The sequence below is a fragment of the Perca fluviatilis genome, chromosome 1, assembly GCF_010015445.1.
Source record: "Perca fluviatilis chromosome 1, GENO_Pfluv_1.0, whole genome shotgun sequence".
Lineage (NCBI taxonomy): Eukaryota > Metazoa > Chordata > Actinopteri > Perciformes > Percidae > Perca > Perca fluviatilis.
The window spans coordinates 28,096,248-28,115,003 of NC_053112.1; the positions used below are offsets into that span (position 1 = coordinate 28,096,248).

An 18,756-nucleotide genomic window follows, 5' to 3' on the forward strand; every position below is an offset into this window, starting at 1 on the left:
ACAATAAAGCTCCTCTTTGCACCACCAGGCCTTACAATGATTTAGGCGTGCTAGTCATGCATCACAGGCATGCTGGAAATGTCAACCTAATGAGTTAGGCTTTCTGTATACATATTGTGTGAGTCTGTCCGTTTTGGATCTGAATGAATCTAATTACCTTGCGGCAACTGAGTGCTTCATACCAACATGTGCTATGTCCCTCTACTATGTCACATTATATACCACACATATACCTGTGTTGTCTGATATGATACTGGCTATCTCTGTAAATACAGACAAGACCAGGAGTGTACAAGTGTTCGTGCAAACTTTTGGCACATTGTTTCTTGCAACAATGATTTTCTATTTCCTTTCCTTTCACTGCACAGATAGCAATACAAAATGCATAATATGGACTGCATGTGTATACAGGGATGTATGTATCTACTGTACATGCCTACTCCACACATCAAAGGCTAAGTTCATAATATATCATGTCTATCTCTGACTTTTTGGCTGCTGTGATTTTTCCTTCTCTCCATGGCTGTGAAGAAAAAAATTCCATCTTAATGCATTTCTAATGTAAGTAATGGGGGACAAATCGACAATCCTCCTGCATTATACGGCTTTAGCTGGAAAAATTGCCTTGGACTAAACTTTAGAATGTATTTTTGGACGTTGGCTGTCGATTTTGTCCCCATCATTTATATTAGAAGAGCATTGGGACGGGATCTTTACAGCCAATAAGGACAGAAGGAACAAGTGTATGAAACAACCAAAAAGTGTTTCAACGTACATAAGAGTGTGTGAATGTTGTTTTAAGACAAACTCAAAAATATAAACCAATACTTTTCAGTGGGGAGTCTGCCAGAGTGGGAACGGGACAACTTTTTGGTGCTCATGACCTTCAGGTAACAAGCCCTCGGTTATAAGTGACATTTTTTTTGCTTGCTTTATTCAGGTGGCCAACTTGGCTTGCTCTATCTCCAACAATGAAGAGGGTGTGAAGTTGGTTCGAATGGCTGCCACCCAAATTGACAGCCTATGTCCACAGGTGAGGACTTAAAAATCACTTTCACTCCATAAAAAAGCACTCTTTACACCAGTAGGAGTCAAAATGTGTTGGTAATTATAAACTCTTCCGAATTCATCTCAAAGGGCTATCTTTAGAGGGTTTTAAAAAAGTTGGAATAGATAGAAATTACAGGGAAAGAATTACGGTTGGCAGAATGGGAGAAAGAGCTATGAGTCATGTGTAGGTGGACCTTGTTGTACTGTTTCTCAGTATGCAAGCAAAGGACGAGGTTAAAATCAATCCATTGTTTCCAAGGTTAACGGTAGGCCTTATTCACACAGGACCCAACATAGTAATGGAAAAGGAAGACTGAATTTAAGGTTCAGGACCTAATCTGCAGGCCCCACCATGCATACCTGCTGAGACCCACTTACTTAGAAAACTTGGGGAGGAACCATCTCCTGATACCTCTTGGCAAAGCTCAACACAGACAGATAAAAAAAAAAAACAGACAGACTTTGTGGCTGGGGAAGGAGGAACAAAGAGGGGGTGGAACAAAGAGAAATATTTCAATCTGTTCTGGGTAGAGTTAACCCAGGTCCCTTATCTTCACACATGCAAACAGACACACACACACAAATACAAACACACAATTGCAGTCCAGATCATAGCATCTCTTTTCCTAAATCAGATTAGTTTTACTAAAGCTATATCTAAAAAACAGAAAGTGATAAGGAATAGGGAGAAAAAAGCATTCTAGTTCTGGTTAAAGTACACATGCCAACTGTCATGGTTATTTGATTAACACTGCCTGTCCTACAAGTCTGTTGATGCAAAGAGTCCCAGCAGGACCTTGCCAATCTTAAAAAAAATTAACACAAGGACTTAATTTACCTCTTTTATTTTCATCAATTTACTGTAAAATCCTGTGAAGCGTTGGTGTTTTTAGCCTAAAGCCAAATGTTCTATCTTACGTAGATCAGACTCCTGAAGTCCAAATACTTTTTGGAAAAAAATAACTTTGCTCTCTTCAAGCTGTAAGAAATGGTAAATCTTTTTAATACATCCATGGATTTTCTGGACAACACACTGGACAACGTATGGTACTGGCAATGTGTTTACATGATATGTTTGGTGATATTCTACATTTGTCTTATTTTAAACAAATTCCATGAAAAACAAAAGAAGCAATTCAATCAATTCAAGCCAATGCCTGACATAGCCCCTCCCCTCAATATCTTCATAAAGATGACCGTGTACAGTGTACACCACCCTGCTCCTTTAATAAAAGCTGAAAATATTCCCCAACATATGCACTTTTCACAGAGCCAAGCCAAGATGATACAATGAAATAATGTAGCTTATTTGTTTAATGAAACTATGTATTGATGACCTGTTTTTAAAGATTTACATCTTTAATAGGAAAGAATGGGCCTTGAGTTCAGAGCCACAGACAGGGTAGAAAACCAGACAGTTATAGAGATGGACTAATGCATGGTTATTATTGGTTTTGGTCTCTTCATTGGATATGTAGACAATAAGGAAAATATAGCCTTATCCTTTAACATTACATTACAACATTACAGTATGGGTTGTTCTTTACATACCTTGTGTTACAATGTTGGCCCTTCTTCCATGTCAGGTTATCAACGCTGCTCTCACTCTGGCTGCCCGCCCCCAAAGCAAGGTGGCCCAGGACAACATGGATGTTTTCAAGGATCAGTGGGAGAAGCAGGTGCGCATCCTGACCGAGGCCGTGGATGACATCACCTCTGTGGATGACTTCCTTTCTGTGTCAGGTATGAGGCAATTCAGCACACATTCTTCAATGATTGGCAAATTGAAGAAAACAATGAAGATGTTCCTGATTTATACTCACTCACAGTCACAGTTTTATTTAGTTACTGGAAGCTTCAAACATCAAAAACTCAATATAAATAATAACAAAAAAGAAACCATACATTTAATAACAACACAATAGAGCAAATAAAATGATTGTTTCGGTTTAAATTGAAAATGGAATAACATTTTTCTTTGCATTTTGTTCTATATATTTTGCCCAACATCTTCCATTTGTTTGTCATTTTAGTATAACACTGTAATTGTTAATCTGCAGTATAATGTTACTACTTAACAGTCATTAAGTTCATGAGAGGCGCACTTTTGGTTCATTGGTACATTTATTGGCATGTTTTTAAGAAGAAGCAGGTTAGATAAAATGAATTGTAACTCTTCACAAATTCATCACATTCATGGTGAAACATATATTTCAATACATTCAACTCTCTTTGCATCAACACTGTACAATATTAATCCTCAGCACAATAAAAAAACGATGATGAATCCAAACATTATTTCTCCAAACAAGAAAAAGACATGGGTCCCTCCAATTCCATTCACTGTCGTTCTTTTTTTGCCTCTCCCAAGAGAACCACATCCTTGAGGATGTCAACAAATGCGTAATTGCTCTGCAAGAGGGAGACGTGGACACTCTTGACCGAACTGCTGGAGCTATCCGGGGCCGAGCTGCTCGTGTGGTCCACATCATTAACGCTGAGATGGAAAATTACGAACCGGGGGTCTACACCGAGCGTGTGCTGGAGTCCATCAAGCTCCTGTCTGAGACTGGTTAGTGCACTGTACACAAAGCTGGTGTGGCAGAAGTCACAGTTGAATGTATTACAGTGTATTGTAAAGATTAATACAGTATCCTTCACCCTTGCGCTGTGCTTGCATCCAACATTTTGCTACAACCCTTTTTGCAAGTTAAACTACTTTCATTCAACACACACAGACACACAGACACACACATACACACAAACACACGCTAGCACTTACATTAGCTTCCCAGTCTGGTCAGTGACTTACATACACGCCTTAATTGCCTGGATGCCCAGCGTCCCACATTTTGGATCAGTGTCTTGGCTCCAACATAAACCTTGGACAGCACCTGTTCACTCGTCTGCCACTCTTGCCTCTCATCCATTTTCTCCATCACTGTGCGGCTCATGCGTCACAGCACATTCCAGGAGACCTGAGTTTATTCTTGTGGCAGACCAGACTCAGGGCCAACACACATCTCAGTCCCACCACCAGTGAAGATTGGCTCTCCCCACATTTGACTGAATACTTTTCACAGTTTATGGGGGTGTGAGGACACAGTGGGGAGTGAAGAGGGAACTTGTTGTGTTTAGTGTTGTGAAATGTAAGTGTTATGTTGGCTTAGTATATGCTGGATCAGACCTCTGAATATATATATATATATATATATATATATATATATATATATATATATATATATATATATATATATATATATACATATTTATACAGTATATATGTAGCTGAGTAGTTTTACTTGTTACTAGCATTGTAGGCCACAAGGGTGCAGGGTGTATGAAATAAAAGCAATGTATGCTTCATTAAAGGTTCCTGTTGCTGACCTCTTGTAGCACTATGGAACTGTTTTTCTATGATATCCCATTTTGTTTATCTCGTTCTCATGCCATACACATTCCTACCAATGGCATCACACTATTCTACTGAATTACAGTACAGGTAGCGGTAACATGCCAAAATATGCTGCAATGCACCAGCAAAGGCAGGGAAGAAGATTGCTGACACTATTTAAGGTTGTAAATCTTCTTCCTTGATCACTGGTGTTTAATGTAGTGACATTTAAAAGCTGTGTAGGTGGGAAAAGGTAAAAACTTCTGTCAATATCGGAGTGCGAGGCTGTGGCTATATCCAGTAAGCAGTAAGCCTCAATAGAAAATATTGAGTGCATATTTATTCTTTCATTTTGCCAGCACTGGTTATGTTGTTATAATGTTATAACACATTTTGTAACACACAGGTGGTTCAGAGCTTGAGAAGTCAGTGTTTCTTGTCATTAATGCAATCTTGTTTAAGGTATTATGTTAGGAAAGAAGAAAGGGCCCGGTGTCTTTATTTTCCTGAGAAACATTTTTGCTCAATGCAATAGCTCCTCAAATGTCTTAAAAGTATACTTTAAAAAAATGCACCATTATGAAAGATGGACAAACAAAAACACAGGATGAAAGGAAAGAAGTAATTTAGATATTTATCTGTCTACAAGAATCAAATCAGACCACAATCCCTCTTTAACACCAGACTTTTTTCTACCTTCTTGCACATCCATCCCTCCCCCGGTTCCTATCTCTCCCATTAGAGCCCATTTAGCGAGGCGCTATATCTATTGTTTTGCTCGTTACTTTCATCTGTCAGGATAATTGAGGGAACCCCCGGGTGTTGCTGATAAGTTGCAAAAAGCATTAGGTGAATCACGTGTGTCACGTGTGTGCCCCTCTGCTGGTGCTCAACTCCACCGTAATGGACTACACACAGTGCTACTTATATGGTACCTTAAGCCCATTCTGTTCTATTATTGCATAATTTAGTTTAATTGGGGTAATTAATTGACGATGTTCGGTGGCAATATCTTGTGGACACTTAAGGTGAATTTCCTATGACCATAACCCTGTCACATACGAAGACTATATAATTGTGCTGCTGTTCTATTAATCCTCCATGGAGTATTGAGCTTGTTGCTAGAGTCAGCAGGACCCCAGAAGCATTATGTCAGCATTACTGAGAACGACGAATGGAGAATGGCATAATATTGATTGCCCACTGATTCTTCTTTATCATGTATTTGCTTATTAAAGAGCTAACATTATAATGTAAAGTAAAGTTAAAATCAATCAAAATAATTGTGCTATGGACCGTTTTTTTTGTGTGTCCTGAATAAAGAATATGATGATGATGATGATGATGATGTACTAACTGAATGTTTCATACAAAAGAGAAATGAGGAAAAAAAAGTTTGTTAATTAGACCAGGGATACACAATATACCAGGCTAACACATAAGCGGAGGCAGAAAATAACATTAAGATTTTAGATTTCTACTTTGTACTTTTACTTGACTATATTTCAGACATTCTGAAGTTTTTTGTAACATGGCTGTTATAGCTTGTTTTACATTAAAAAAAACTCCCTGTAGGATAATATAATTGATTGTTAAATGTGAAACACAGCCGACTGTCTATATGGTTTAATTCAACCACCTACACAATTAGATACTGTACTGTACTTCTTACAGTTTGGAATCTGTAAGAACTGCACTGTTGGCTAAATTAACACATTTAGTACAAAGAAACCTATGCCAAAATATTTTGGTCTCATCTCATATGAATACAATTTTACAGAGATAATAATAATGCACAGTGCCACTGATGCAAAAAAAAAACTGAAACCAAGCACAGCCAATACTGCAATAGACTTGCAGTTTCATTCCAATCTTTACTACGTTGTCGACAAGAAAAGTAATAGTTGCAACAGTTTAGACGGGCAGATCTAGACATGCTGATGTGCGACATCTATAGGAAAGTAATAGCTTCAGCGAATGTACCCCTTGTGTTACGTGCACGAAATGAGTCTTACAGCTGCAGTATTTTCTTTTTCATAGTGGCTGTTTGAAGAACAGGGGTGGTAGGGTGCAGAGACCAACAAGAAAATGACCAATGTGGGTGGACTTCTGTCCCTGATGCTGAATTTTTAAACTACAAACTCTAATGTCAGTGAAATAATTTACACATCTGTTTATTGGAGACTTCAGCAGTCACAGTATGACTTTTTTTTGCCTATATGTGGCAACAAATAAAACTTAGATGCTGCTTCATTCTATGGAACTGCAATAGGAGTCCTACAAATGCCAGTGCCATATTTTGATCCCAGTCCGTCACTGAGTAGGACTGTAGACTATACTTAAGCAGAAAACCTAGCATAAAATTGACAAGACGATGGATACAAGCATCTGATTTTAGGATGGCTAGTGTCCTGTCTGACTTCACCTAAAGATAAGGGCTAAGATGATGCAGTTTATACAGATGCAGCAAAGGCAAGTCTCACTGGCTGCATGGCCTTTGGAAGAACTCCTGTCTTACAGTTTTTTCCGATTGTTAGACGACAGTGGGCACAACTGGAGTCACATGTGCAAAACTCAAACTACAGTCTGCACTACCAACAGTCACCTGAACTAAACAGTTCACATCACCTGCAAAACTCATTCAAAGCAACACAACTCTTAACACACGTCTCAAAACAGGCTCAGTGCAGCCAAACACTATGCACAAGCCTCACTGAGATAACACACACTATCACTCAGAACACACTGAGGGTAAAAACACTAGCATCAAACACCAATACAGAAATGACAAACTTTTTCATCTTTACAGTTTGAACAATTTGAGTGACTTGACACTACTCAATAGTTTATTTAAGGAAAAAATATAGATTGTATAGCATACCAATTTTTACATAAGGTAAACAAGAAGGAATGAAAATCAGCAGTTTTCTTCAATAAAGTATTTTGTACAAAGGTACATACGTAACAGTACCAAAGAATAGTGTGACTAATCCTGCCTCTCTCCAGCATCATGTGGCAAGTTTTCTTCATCACATTGGATGTCTGCATCATCTCTAAATACAAATGAATGTGGTGTTTCTATTGCTTTCACCTCCATTACTTTCTGAAAAACAGTAAGAACGCAGTTTTACTATTGTAAAGATATAGTGTTTTTCACTTTTTTTTTTATAGCTGTGTACATAACCTCAGACATCTTACCTGGACATATTGGTATCTTTGCTCTTTTACCTGTTTCTCTCAAACGGTACAGTGTATAATTGTTTCATTCTTATTTGGTGTTTGTATACAAAAAAGGCTTTCTGAGCTTTCTCTGTATAAATACCGTATATCTTCACTAACTAGTCTAAAACAAGACACCTGCTTAGGCTTTCAGCTAAAATTCCAATCAGCAGTGTTTGATAGGCACCAGACTGAAATCTATTCTGCTTTGAATGTGTGGTTATCAGTTTTGACAGCAGTGTGTTAGCATTTGAACAAAGTGCTGTAAATCTACAGTGTTGTGCACGTTGTGGTTAAAGTCATGGGATAAGTGTGTAGAGTTTTGAAAACTGTGTTCAAGCAATGAAAAACGAACTAGAGTTTGGTCCACATGAACTGCTGCTGTGCAGACTGTAGTTAGCGTTTTGCACATGTGACTCCAGTTGTGCCCACTGTTGTTTAGCAATCGAAAAAAACTGTAAACTTTAACAAGGCCTTGTGTCCTCCCGATTGCGGGTGCTAATTGAGATGTTAAGGCAGGGAACCGGCAGCTGTGTTAGACCGGTGTTTCATTGGCTCCATATTTCTCTTTGATGAAGAGCTTTTGTGTTTCCCCTTTCTGTTTCCCTCTAAGTTGTGGTAGTTGAGTTTTTTTAGGGGCTACCATGCACATCTGATCTGGACCATAAAGCACTTATTGATCCTTGTGAACTTTTGCCTCCCTCTCCTCTCAGTCCTCACAGACCTGATGTCTGTGGATTTGAACACAGTCAAGGAGAAATATATAGCTGGGGAAAGATGATTAAGTGTTGCTGAACAAAGGAAAAGGATATAGGACCACACACTTTTTAGAGGGTACTGAGTCCAATTAACTAGACTCTACCAAAAAGTCAATAGCTGTCACCAAGGATTTCACTAAGCGATTTGAGCAGGGATTTTAGTGGAATCCATTGATGTGTTCCCCTTTTTTTCTTTTATCAGGGGTGTGCATGTGTAAAACATCTATCCTGTGCCTGAAAGTGTGTGTGTGTGTGTGTGTGTGTGTGTGTGTGTGTGTGTGTGTGTGTGTGTGTGTGTGTGTGTGTGTGTGTGTGCGTGTTTGTGTGTGTGTGTGTGTGCGTGTGTTTGTGTGTTGGTTTGTGTATGTGTGTGTGTGTGTGTGTGTGTGTGTGTGTCTTTTTGAGTTAGCTGTTTGTGTTTTTATTTGATTGCCCCTGTGTTTATGCCCGCGGCCACTCGCAACCACTTGCCTGTTTTTCTGACAGCTGCCACATCAACACAGGACGCTTATCACTACTACCTGCCCTTTGACCTTGTCTCAATTTGCCCATCCTTCTTTCTCATATTGAGTGTGGTCAGATTTACGGCTGGGCCAAATACAAGCAGCCAAGGCACACAACTCTTCGGTGTAAAGCTGAGCCATAGATTCCTGACAGACAGTCCACACATGGGTCTCGGATTGAAGCGTGTCCTTGAGAGGGGGAAAAATCAATAGCCTAATGGGAAAGTGGTTATGGCTTCTCTCTCTTTTTCCCCTCTCCTTCCTTCTTCCCTGAGACACTTTTCTGCCTACTAACTCCCTGTGTTTAAACTAATCTTCTCCTCAAAAAACGGGACAAATTTTAAAGTCGATCATTAATGTGGTGCCTGGAGAGGGTAGATTAAAAAACTGATGTATGGCCTAAGTCAGTGTGCCATTTAGAGAAGCAGGGTGGCGTTGCTCCTTGTTATTACATCGGGGCACAGTAAATGGGATTTAGCCAGGGTTTTGCAGTGAGTAATAACACACATGCACACACTGCCACCCACATGGCATGCCTGTAAATCAATGGATCAAGTGCACTAAAAAGAAGTGCAGCAAAAATGAGGAAAAGAAGTAAAGACACTTCACACTGTCTACTTTGAAAATAATAGCTCTGAGGACCAGACTGTGGCTGGCCTGACTAAAAGCAGCTCATCATAAATATTGAGCATTTATTTTAAAATCTTTAATCAGAATACCTTTTCAGTGACATCAATTAATCAATTTGTACTTTAGTGAAATAAGTGGGTGTATTCATTTGTATAATGATGGAAAAAGAGATTTTAGCCATAATGGGAAGAAGATGGCAAACTTACAAGGAGAGGAGGTAAAGGCTCTTAATCGGTGCATAAATAGTGGTGGGAGTTATAGTAAGAAAGAGTGCTCATGATGCGATATTGCTATGAAAGGGGCAGTGCAGTATGATGACATAGGTGAAACTATTAACCAAAGTTAGAGTGTAGGAGAGCAGACCTGTACGCAGACTAAGAGCAGGAGCACCAACGTTTTAATCTCATAACCTTTAATGTTTTCTACGATTTCTACTTACTTTACTCAAATACTCAAGTGTGATGTATTATTTACATCAGTGTTAAGTATTCATTCATTGTGTGGTGAGAGAATCTCTGAAGCTGCTTTGCTTTCAATGATTGGCACATTGAAATTAAAGACTACATGCTTTACCAAATTTTAGTCATGCATCAGACTTTATTGATCCCAGTGGGGCAGGGACATGTTACAGCACCACAGAGACAGAATAAGAGGTAAGAACATTAGATAAGCTTTATACCGTATGTATAGGCTATTACAATACCTTGAACCATATAAGTGAATTGTGCAACTATTTGTGCAAAGGTAATTCAGTAGTTCACCTCTGCAGCCATGATGTACAGGTGGAAAGCCAGAAGTTGTTAACATTAAGGACTCAGCTTAAACCTATCATTTAGGAAAAAACATTGTGTAGAGCTTACATCAAATTTTTTTTCTCCAACTGTCTTCATCATTCTAAAACCAGAACATAACAAATGTTGAGGATCACTAATGTCACTCCTGCCACCTGAAGAGTGGCAAATATGGTCACTTTGTTTAGTTAGTTACATATCATAGGTAGGAATTTGCGCCCTGTTCCGCCGCTGATGATGTGTGTGTACCATTAGCATTCATTTGGAATTGTGTTTCTGGTCACCTGATGAATTTAACTGCTATATTCACTCTCCTTTTACTGTAGCTCTGTTTTTATGTAAGTAGTAACATTGAACAGTGAAGAGCGACTGTTTTAAGTAGTCATATTATCCTTTCTCAATGTAAAAATATTGCTTAAAGTATATAATATACAATGTATATGCAGTATATGTAATATATGCACACAAAGAAATACAAATACAATACCATCAAATATATTATAGAAATGGAAAAATACACCATAATAGAGAATATAGTATATAATATAGTAATATAACAAAATTGCAAGAATACCGATAGCAACATAGTAGTAATATTGTATATCACTTAATTATTTTAAGTGATATAAGTAATACTTTTAAAACTACAATGTCTTCATGAGTCCCTTTAATTCTGTATCATTTTATTAGAATTTAAGGTTATTTTAGTCTGAACAATGATTGGCTGCTCAACATGTCATTGTAACATAGGAGTTAAAACTGTATCTGTAACTGATATGGATTTTTTCCTACCGCGGTTGAAAAGCAAGAAATTCCCGCGGTAGGCCTATTGCGGTATACCGCAATCCCCTTACGAGAGTAGTGTAAGTTAGAGTGAGAATGGCAGGGTGCCTTAAGTGAGTGTCATCAGTGCCCATGTGGTCACGCAAGGAGAGCGAGCGGTAACGGAGAGTAGCGTATGAGTGCCGCTGTGAGGAAAAGAGAGAGGAAAAAGAGATAGCAAAGTTGATGTAAAATTTGTTAAAAGTGAACAATAAAACAACAAGCTAGAACTTCTCAAGACACAGTATTGTCAATACTGCTGGTAAAGTGAATAGCGTTACCCCCCAAAAAACATCGGCTTAAACCTTACAACATATGTTGCAGCCATAGACTGTATAAAAAGATTGCAGCACAGTGTTTCCATTTCACCTCAATGTGAGAGTTTTGCTGTCATTTAGGGCCACAATGGTTTCTCTCATCTCCGTTGATCCATTCCACAGACAGTTCAGAAAGCTCTTTCGTCAATTAAGTAAAATATAAACAAAATAGTTTGCCGACAATGCTGAGTGCAGCCCGTCTAGCAGCTGAGCAGACAGAGAGCACTGAGGGCGACTCGGCAGTTCACTAACTTGTTGCTCTCTCTACCAATATAAGCCGCTCTGTTTTAGGCTACGAAACGTGCATGCAGGCTGAAATTCAACCGTGCCATTTTATCGGGATAAAGCTATCACAGGTACTCTTGCATGAAGTCAACACGAATGGAATGTTATTATGTGTCATGGAACATTGTGCTCCCCAACTCGCGAAAGGTCGGATTTCCTCCATCTTTTGATGATAAGTTTGATAATTTTTTTTTATGTCATTAGAATCAATTAATCCATGTCATTAGACACAACATGCTCACATGTGCAGGCCAATGTTTTTTTTGCGGTGATGACGGTGACGAGGCTCAGGCCCGCGGTAGGAGTCGTGACCGCGGTAATGCAGTAACCGTCGCAGCCCTAATCCTCCAAACACAACACATCTCTTGGTTTAAAGTTGCAGTTAATGATTTAGTCATGTCTTGTTTGTATAATTGCTTTTGATATTACCTCTTAAAATATACAGTATTGACTAAATTGAGCTGTTTTCGTACAAAATCGAGGTTAAGGCATTAACAATGGTGCCGTTTGTGGTGTTTGGAGCTCGTTAAACGCCGCACTGGGGCACGCCTTCTCTGCTGTGAGTTTTTAAGCATTCATTGTACTTCCATAACTTCTCACTTAAACTATGCTTAAGCCTAGGGGGTGAAAAGAATCCATTCCTACATGGTCACATTTAATTCCCTTCATCATTTTTCAACTGGAATGAGTGAAATTGCTCCTTACCATCAGCAACTTTGCTCATTAAGAGCTTGGAGAACATTTAAATATTTCTATTTAAATCGCCTTCCCAGCAATTCCCAAAAGCCTATTTTACGCTTCTGCGGTAAGTGGATTAAACTGAATTAAAAATGAAAACTAAAAGGGAGAGACTTTTTGTAGTGCCTTTTATGTTTGGTGAAATATAGCCTATGTTTTACATCAGACAAATAAGTATACTGCAGACACACCTTTAGTGCAAGCTGGCTAATTGATTTAGTTCCCTCTGCATGTAAAAGAGGAGGAAAGTGGGGAGAATGATAATAAAATCACACAGTTGGCTTTCTGATGGAGGCTCACCAGCCAAGCTGCCATACTTTATGTCTTTTTCCCAGTTTTTCCTATCTACCTTTGCTCATTTTTGTCTTCTCCTCTCAAAATTATTCATAAATCAGTCAAAGTATGTATATACTCTTCAGAAATCCACTCTTTATGTATACATATTCTGAGACATTTTTGTCTAACTTATCAAAAACTGACAATGAACAACGATGAACTGATTAGATTTTGGAGGTCAAAGGTTAAGGTCACTGTGTTTTTGGCCATAATTAAAAAATGTCTACGTTAATTATGACAACATTTCACACAAATGTCTAAATAACTAACATATCTATACAATGATGAAGTGATTACATTGTATATCCAAAAGATCAAAGGTCAACTTCACTGTGAAATCATAATGTTCTGCATAAAAACTTTTCTGGCCATTATTCAACGCCATAACTCTGGAACAGAAGGGGAGACTGTGACCATATTTCACATTTGGTCGGATACTGAATTGGTGACACTAATCTTTGGTGCCCACCTTCTTCTGTGATTTTTCTGTGCTGCAAGGTTGAAGATATATGAGAAGCATCCATGTTTCACCAAAAAAATAACTTAATACCTTTTATTCAGTTTAATATCAATTCAAATGTCTAGACCACGCTCGAGTAAAAACTTACTTTTAACCGGCAGAAGCCTCGGACAGAACCTGGCTCGTGGGCGGCCATCTGACACGACCGGTTGGGAGAGAGAGAGAAAGTCTTCACTACATTAAAGTACTGTCACAAGTAATGGTGGTGTTATAGGCATTTGTACTGTTTGAAAAAAGTTTTCTGACTGTCTGTCCAGGTAAACCATAGCTTTTGTTATGATAATTTGGGACAGCACAGTCCATAAAAAAACACATTATTAAACTCTGCATTCAATTATTGTGACTCAACAGGAGATTATGTAGGAAGGTAGCCTGCTATTCACATTCAGCACGATTCATTTGAACACACAAAGAGCATAAAGCTCTTCCATCGGGTCTGGCCAATTGATACTGGTAACAAAACCAACCATTTTTATGGTCAATAGGGACTTTTCTTTTGTTGCTTGTCTTTTGTTCGGCTGAAAAGACTTTTTTTCCCTTCATTGTGATTTGACAGGCTGAGCTTGCAAGTTAGCGTCCTTGTACTGTAACTCTAAAGCACGCACAGCCATCTCCTCATAGGTTACACACATGCACACACACAAGTACACACACGTCCACATGCCAAACGCCAGCGTACACACAAATAGATCTGTGACAGACAGGCCAATCTTCCTGCTGGGTAAACCGGGGTAAAATAGCTAATTGGTGTGCAATGTGCGAATGGGATATTGTCGCATACACAGAGGTGTAGAGTGACATCTTGCCTTCTCCTGAAGTGCACAAGTGAGAGACTGCTGTAGAGACCCAGCTGCTGTAAAATTTGAGAAGAAAAGGTTGCAATCATGGCCTCCACTAGAGAAACACACAATAACAACTGTGCCTTCGCATTGCCATCTTTTCTTTCTAATTGATAAGCTTGCACCCATTCTGAAAGATTAACACGTGATACACCTGAGTCTCATATCTTTCTTTTGTTCTCTCTATCTACCTCCCTTACCTATTTCTCCCTGCAGTCATGCCCCGTTTTGCTGAACAAGTGGAGGTTGCTATCGAGGCACTGAGTACGAACCCTCCTCAGGCTTTTGAGGAGAATGAGTTCATTGATGCATCACGCTTGGTCTACGACGGCGTCCGTGACATCCGGAAGGCTGTCCTCATGATAAGGGTATGTCCAATATAAAATAATCACTGAAATACTCTGAAATGGTTTAAATGCTCAGCAAGAGTTAGACAGAAATTAATGTGTTTGGAAATGCTGACTAAGACCAAGTGTAGTAATTTATTTCCTCCATATATTAACAACTGGTAGTTGTGAATGTAGACATCTAAATAAATTGTTTGTTTCCTATTGTTGCTGAATAGTCAGTAAATGTTTTAAGTATATTTGGTTTAAATGTATGATCAAATTTTTATGCAATCTACAATCACTTCAAGCCATATATTGTTGACTTTTTTTACCCTCTAATTAATACTTTGAAAATGCAAAGGTAGAAACCAAAGCATTTAATCATAAACCTTGAGAGAATAAAATCTCCTGAGTCACTGGATTCATCCCCATGACTCATGAGACAAATTTGTCACACTCACAGACACCTTTCCAGTTTGTGCCTCTTCTGATTCTAGCTACACATCTGTGGTACATCATTGATAGATCAAACTGTGACGCCGACTGTCATCGATGGTGTTCCTTTACAAAAATATATCTGCCCTACGGATGAAGACAAACATAATTGAAATGTAAAATTTAATTGAATTCCCATATGAGATGTCACACCTTTCACATGGTCTGTTTTACAAAGGTGGCAGAACATTTTACAGCATGTCATTATAAAAATGCTGAATAACAACATGACACCAGCAGCTCTACTTTCTGACATACTCACTCTGATGTTACAGTATCTGCATTTTTCACCCGAACTGGCCCTTCTCTCTTCACCATGTAATTCATTTATTCAACTTTATGCAGGCTGGAAGTTTTCCCAGTGCAGCTCTGGAAAAAATCTAATTATGGAAAATAATTTGATGTTGGTAAATAATGTAAAACAGGCAGCTTTGAACTGCCCGGGACCAGCTGGCTTCATAATCCCATCCAAGTTCAATTACTTTCTGAGGAGACAACTTGGAAGATCCTTGCTTTCTCTGTTGTCTAACTCCATCATATAGATAGCAAATGTTGGTGCAACATGTAATAGTTTTTTGTGCACACATTTTTAAGCGTCTGTGTTATTTTTCTCTCACTTAAGCCGAGAATGTCTCCTTTTGAATTTGTACAGCACAGATCTTTTGAGCAGTCGATGGATTAAGAAACCAATTCTCCACAGTGTTTAAAAATTGAGGCAGGTCTTGAGAAGAGTGTAATGTTATAATGAAAGTTTGTAAAAGCAGTTTGTCCTGGCTTCTATGTCCCCACGTACACACACACACACACACACACACACACACAACACACACACACACACAGTACGAGAGTAGTGCGATGGAGTAGCAAGTACTGGATACAATGGAACATATACTGTATGAAATTGAACAGTGGTTGGAGACTGGTAACTATAATACAACCAATATGTTTACACTCTCTCCTATTCCCATAAACTGACCTACAGCCTGTCTCAAGCAGAAAGTTAAACTTTTACTGGAAGTTCAGAGCTAAAGTAGCTGCAATGCAAGGGGCTGCATTGATGTGGGTATTTTGTTTATAGTTCCCAGTGAGATTATGAAATATGTTCCACAAAGGCTGGTTTTAATAAAAGATCTTTGAATTGAAAGGCTTATCAGATGCCATAACACTGCACAGTGTTTTGTAATTCTATGAGACAGGTTTTTACAGCTCAAGCTCAAGTTATCACAATAACAATATTTGTATCATCTGTTGTAATGATCACAAGGTAAACAGGTCTCCACATAACAAAGTAATCTACTAGGTAACGATTTTGCTGAACAACATGTGTTTTTTTTGTGTCAGTACTTGCACTGGGCCAACCCAGGGGTCCCATTGAAATGAATGACCAGCTTTACAAAGCTTGTTAACAATTTGTTCTATTACCCTGTTTTGTGATCCAGCTATAAATGCATTCACATGAAGAGGGGAAGGGTTGTCAAGTGTGTTTGAATTTGAGAAATTTTTATTTCCCATGGGGAAATGAGGTCAGTACAGTGGCAAACATATTTTGATTTGGTGGGATTAAATAGGAATACAGACACATAACTAGCAAAGCCCAAACTATACAAAGTCAAACGATAGGCCACACTTGATCAACTACTGTTAGGAATACTAAGAAGGAAATTCATCACAATTACTAGCCTCTGCCAGTATACAGTAAATTGAATTCATTAGGCAATGAGTTGACTGGTGCTTGGTAGGAGTCCTGCTTTATAGCCAGTGTGAGCACTAGTTTTGTGTAAAGCATGAATTATATCTCTGATACAATTAATCATCATAGAGAGGCAACATTCTCACAGCCTTTAAATAGAATAATTCACAATTTCACAAGCATAACTGTGACAGCACTGTGAATGTAGGAATGATGACTTTACACAACATAACGTACATGTTTTGAACTCATATTCTGAGAGGTAAGCCATCCAGCACAAAGGTTACCATGGCGATGTAGCCCAGTTTAGAGTGAGCCAGCTTCATGCGATCAACAAGCCTGTGTTGAAGTTAGCTGGCTAACCCACTAATCTTAATTAGTAAGGCAGCAGGAAATTCCTTATTTAGTCTCACACTTTGATCAGATGCAAAAAATGTACATTTCAATTACATTCCAGTTGTTGTTTTTTTAATGAGAGACCAGCGTGGTTGAGTAATGCTGTATATTTCCTTTATTACATGATGCTTGCGATTCTGCTTTTTTTCTTTTATATTAAAAGAAAGAGAAAACAGAGGACTATCATTACTTTAAAAGAATTACATTAAGCAATTACAATCGCCACACAGCAATGTTCAATCATAAATCTTGAACTGAAGATCATTGTGCAGAGACAAACTGTGCAAATATTTATGTTCACAGATAAAAGCAATACAGCAGACATTGTGTAACATTTAAGTCGCTTCTTGTTTAAAATATAGTCCTGCTATGAGTTTTCCAATTTTTGCTTTTGCAGTATAGTGGATCTGGAAGGCAATAACACCAGCCTTGACAGAGACCATCCACAAAATATTGTCTAATCCTTGAGTTGTAGCTTGATGGACCAATTTCAATATTTTCAAGGTTGTTAGTAATGAATAAAGCAATTTATTAGCCCATATGTTGTGGCAACTGACATTAGCCAGGTGAACAAAACAAAAAACTGCTCACACTGTCTCTCTATGGAGTAAAAAACATTTTCAGTGCCCCCATTTAATTTACTAAAACGCTTTTTGCCATATTCTTATTCAGTGGCAATGTGTATGGAACTACAGTCACTGTCCCAGGTCTTCTGCAAATGGGTGCATATACTGTAGTTATCTGTGAATTCACATGTTCATTATGCTGAGGTCAAACAGTGACTAATTGTTTCTATGTATACGTCTACATTTCGGGCCCTATCTTGCACTCAGTGCAATTGCCTTTGTACACCGACGCATGTATCATTCCCATTTTGCACCCGACGCACAGCGGACTTTCCCTCCACAGACACATGTCGGTAAATTAGGGAATGTATTTGCTCTCCCGGGGGCGGTTCAGCGAAAAGAGGAGGCGTGTTCCGGCCCAAACGTTCCCTGGTGCTATTTTGCAGTTTCAGAAAACAATTCCGCCACAAACCAGGAAAAACCTGGTCTAAAGTCAGTGGCGCAAGTCTAAAGTCAGTAGCGCGTTATTCAGATGCTATTTTAGGGGCGCATGCTTGGCCATAATGTAGAGTGTGCACAACGCGCATACACTTTGCTTCTCTCATCTACACAGATGCAGCAGTTCCCATTTTTGCAAACCATAAATAATTACAAAGAAAAATATTATTGAAAATGCGCTTCAGGTGTTTGGATCGGTCAGGAGGCACTTTAGAGTACAGTCCTCAAAAAGTCCCAATTTCTTTGTGGCTTGTTGTGTTTTACACAACATTTCCATGAATCATGGATGTGTTGATGACATAAATGAGGAAATATTAGAGGACTTAAGGAGACGTGATGTTGAACTACGGCGGGATTGGACACTCCGGCGGAATCTGGTCCGGGAGTGGCAATGCGCGATGCGCTCCTGGTGAAGCGGGTGGACGTAGATGGAGTCGGGGGAGGAGGAAGGGGCACAACAGGTGCAGGTGGTGCGGAGGCCCACGGTCCATGGCTGCAGCAATCCTCTCCATAGGCTACTGTGGAGATGCGCCAGAGAGGAGCAGCCACCCGGGTCAAGATGGGAATTTATTACTTTGCC

At 39.0% G+C, this 18,756-nt stretch overlaps 1 protein-coding gene across 1 annotated transcript in view; it reads left to right on the forward strand.

The window, feature by feature from the left end:
• Nucleotides 1-18,756, forward strand: part of ctnna2 (catenin (cadherin-associated protein), alpha 2) — a 331,452-nt gene that overhangs the window by 291,810 nt on the left and 20,886 nt on the right. The window contains exons 10-13 of the mRNA XM_039802047.1: nt 941-1,033; nt 2,637-2,793; nt 3,422-3,622; nt 14,419-14,570. Coding sequence (XP_039657981.1) covers nt 941-1,033; nt 2,637-2,793; nt 3,422-3,622; nt 14,419-14,570 — 603 coding nt within the window. The remainder of the gene's footprint in view (nt 1-940; nt 1,034-2,636; nt 2,794-3,421; nt 3,623-14,418; nt 14,571-18,756) is intronic.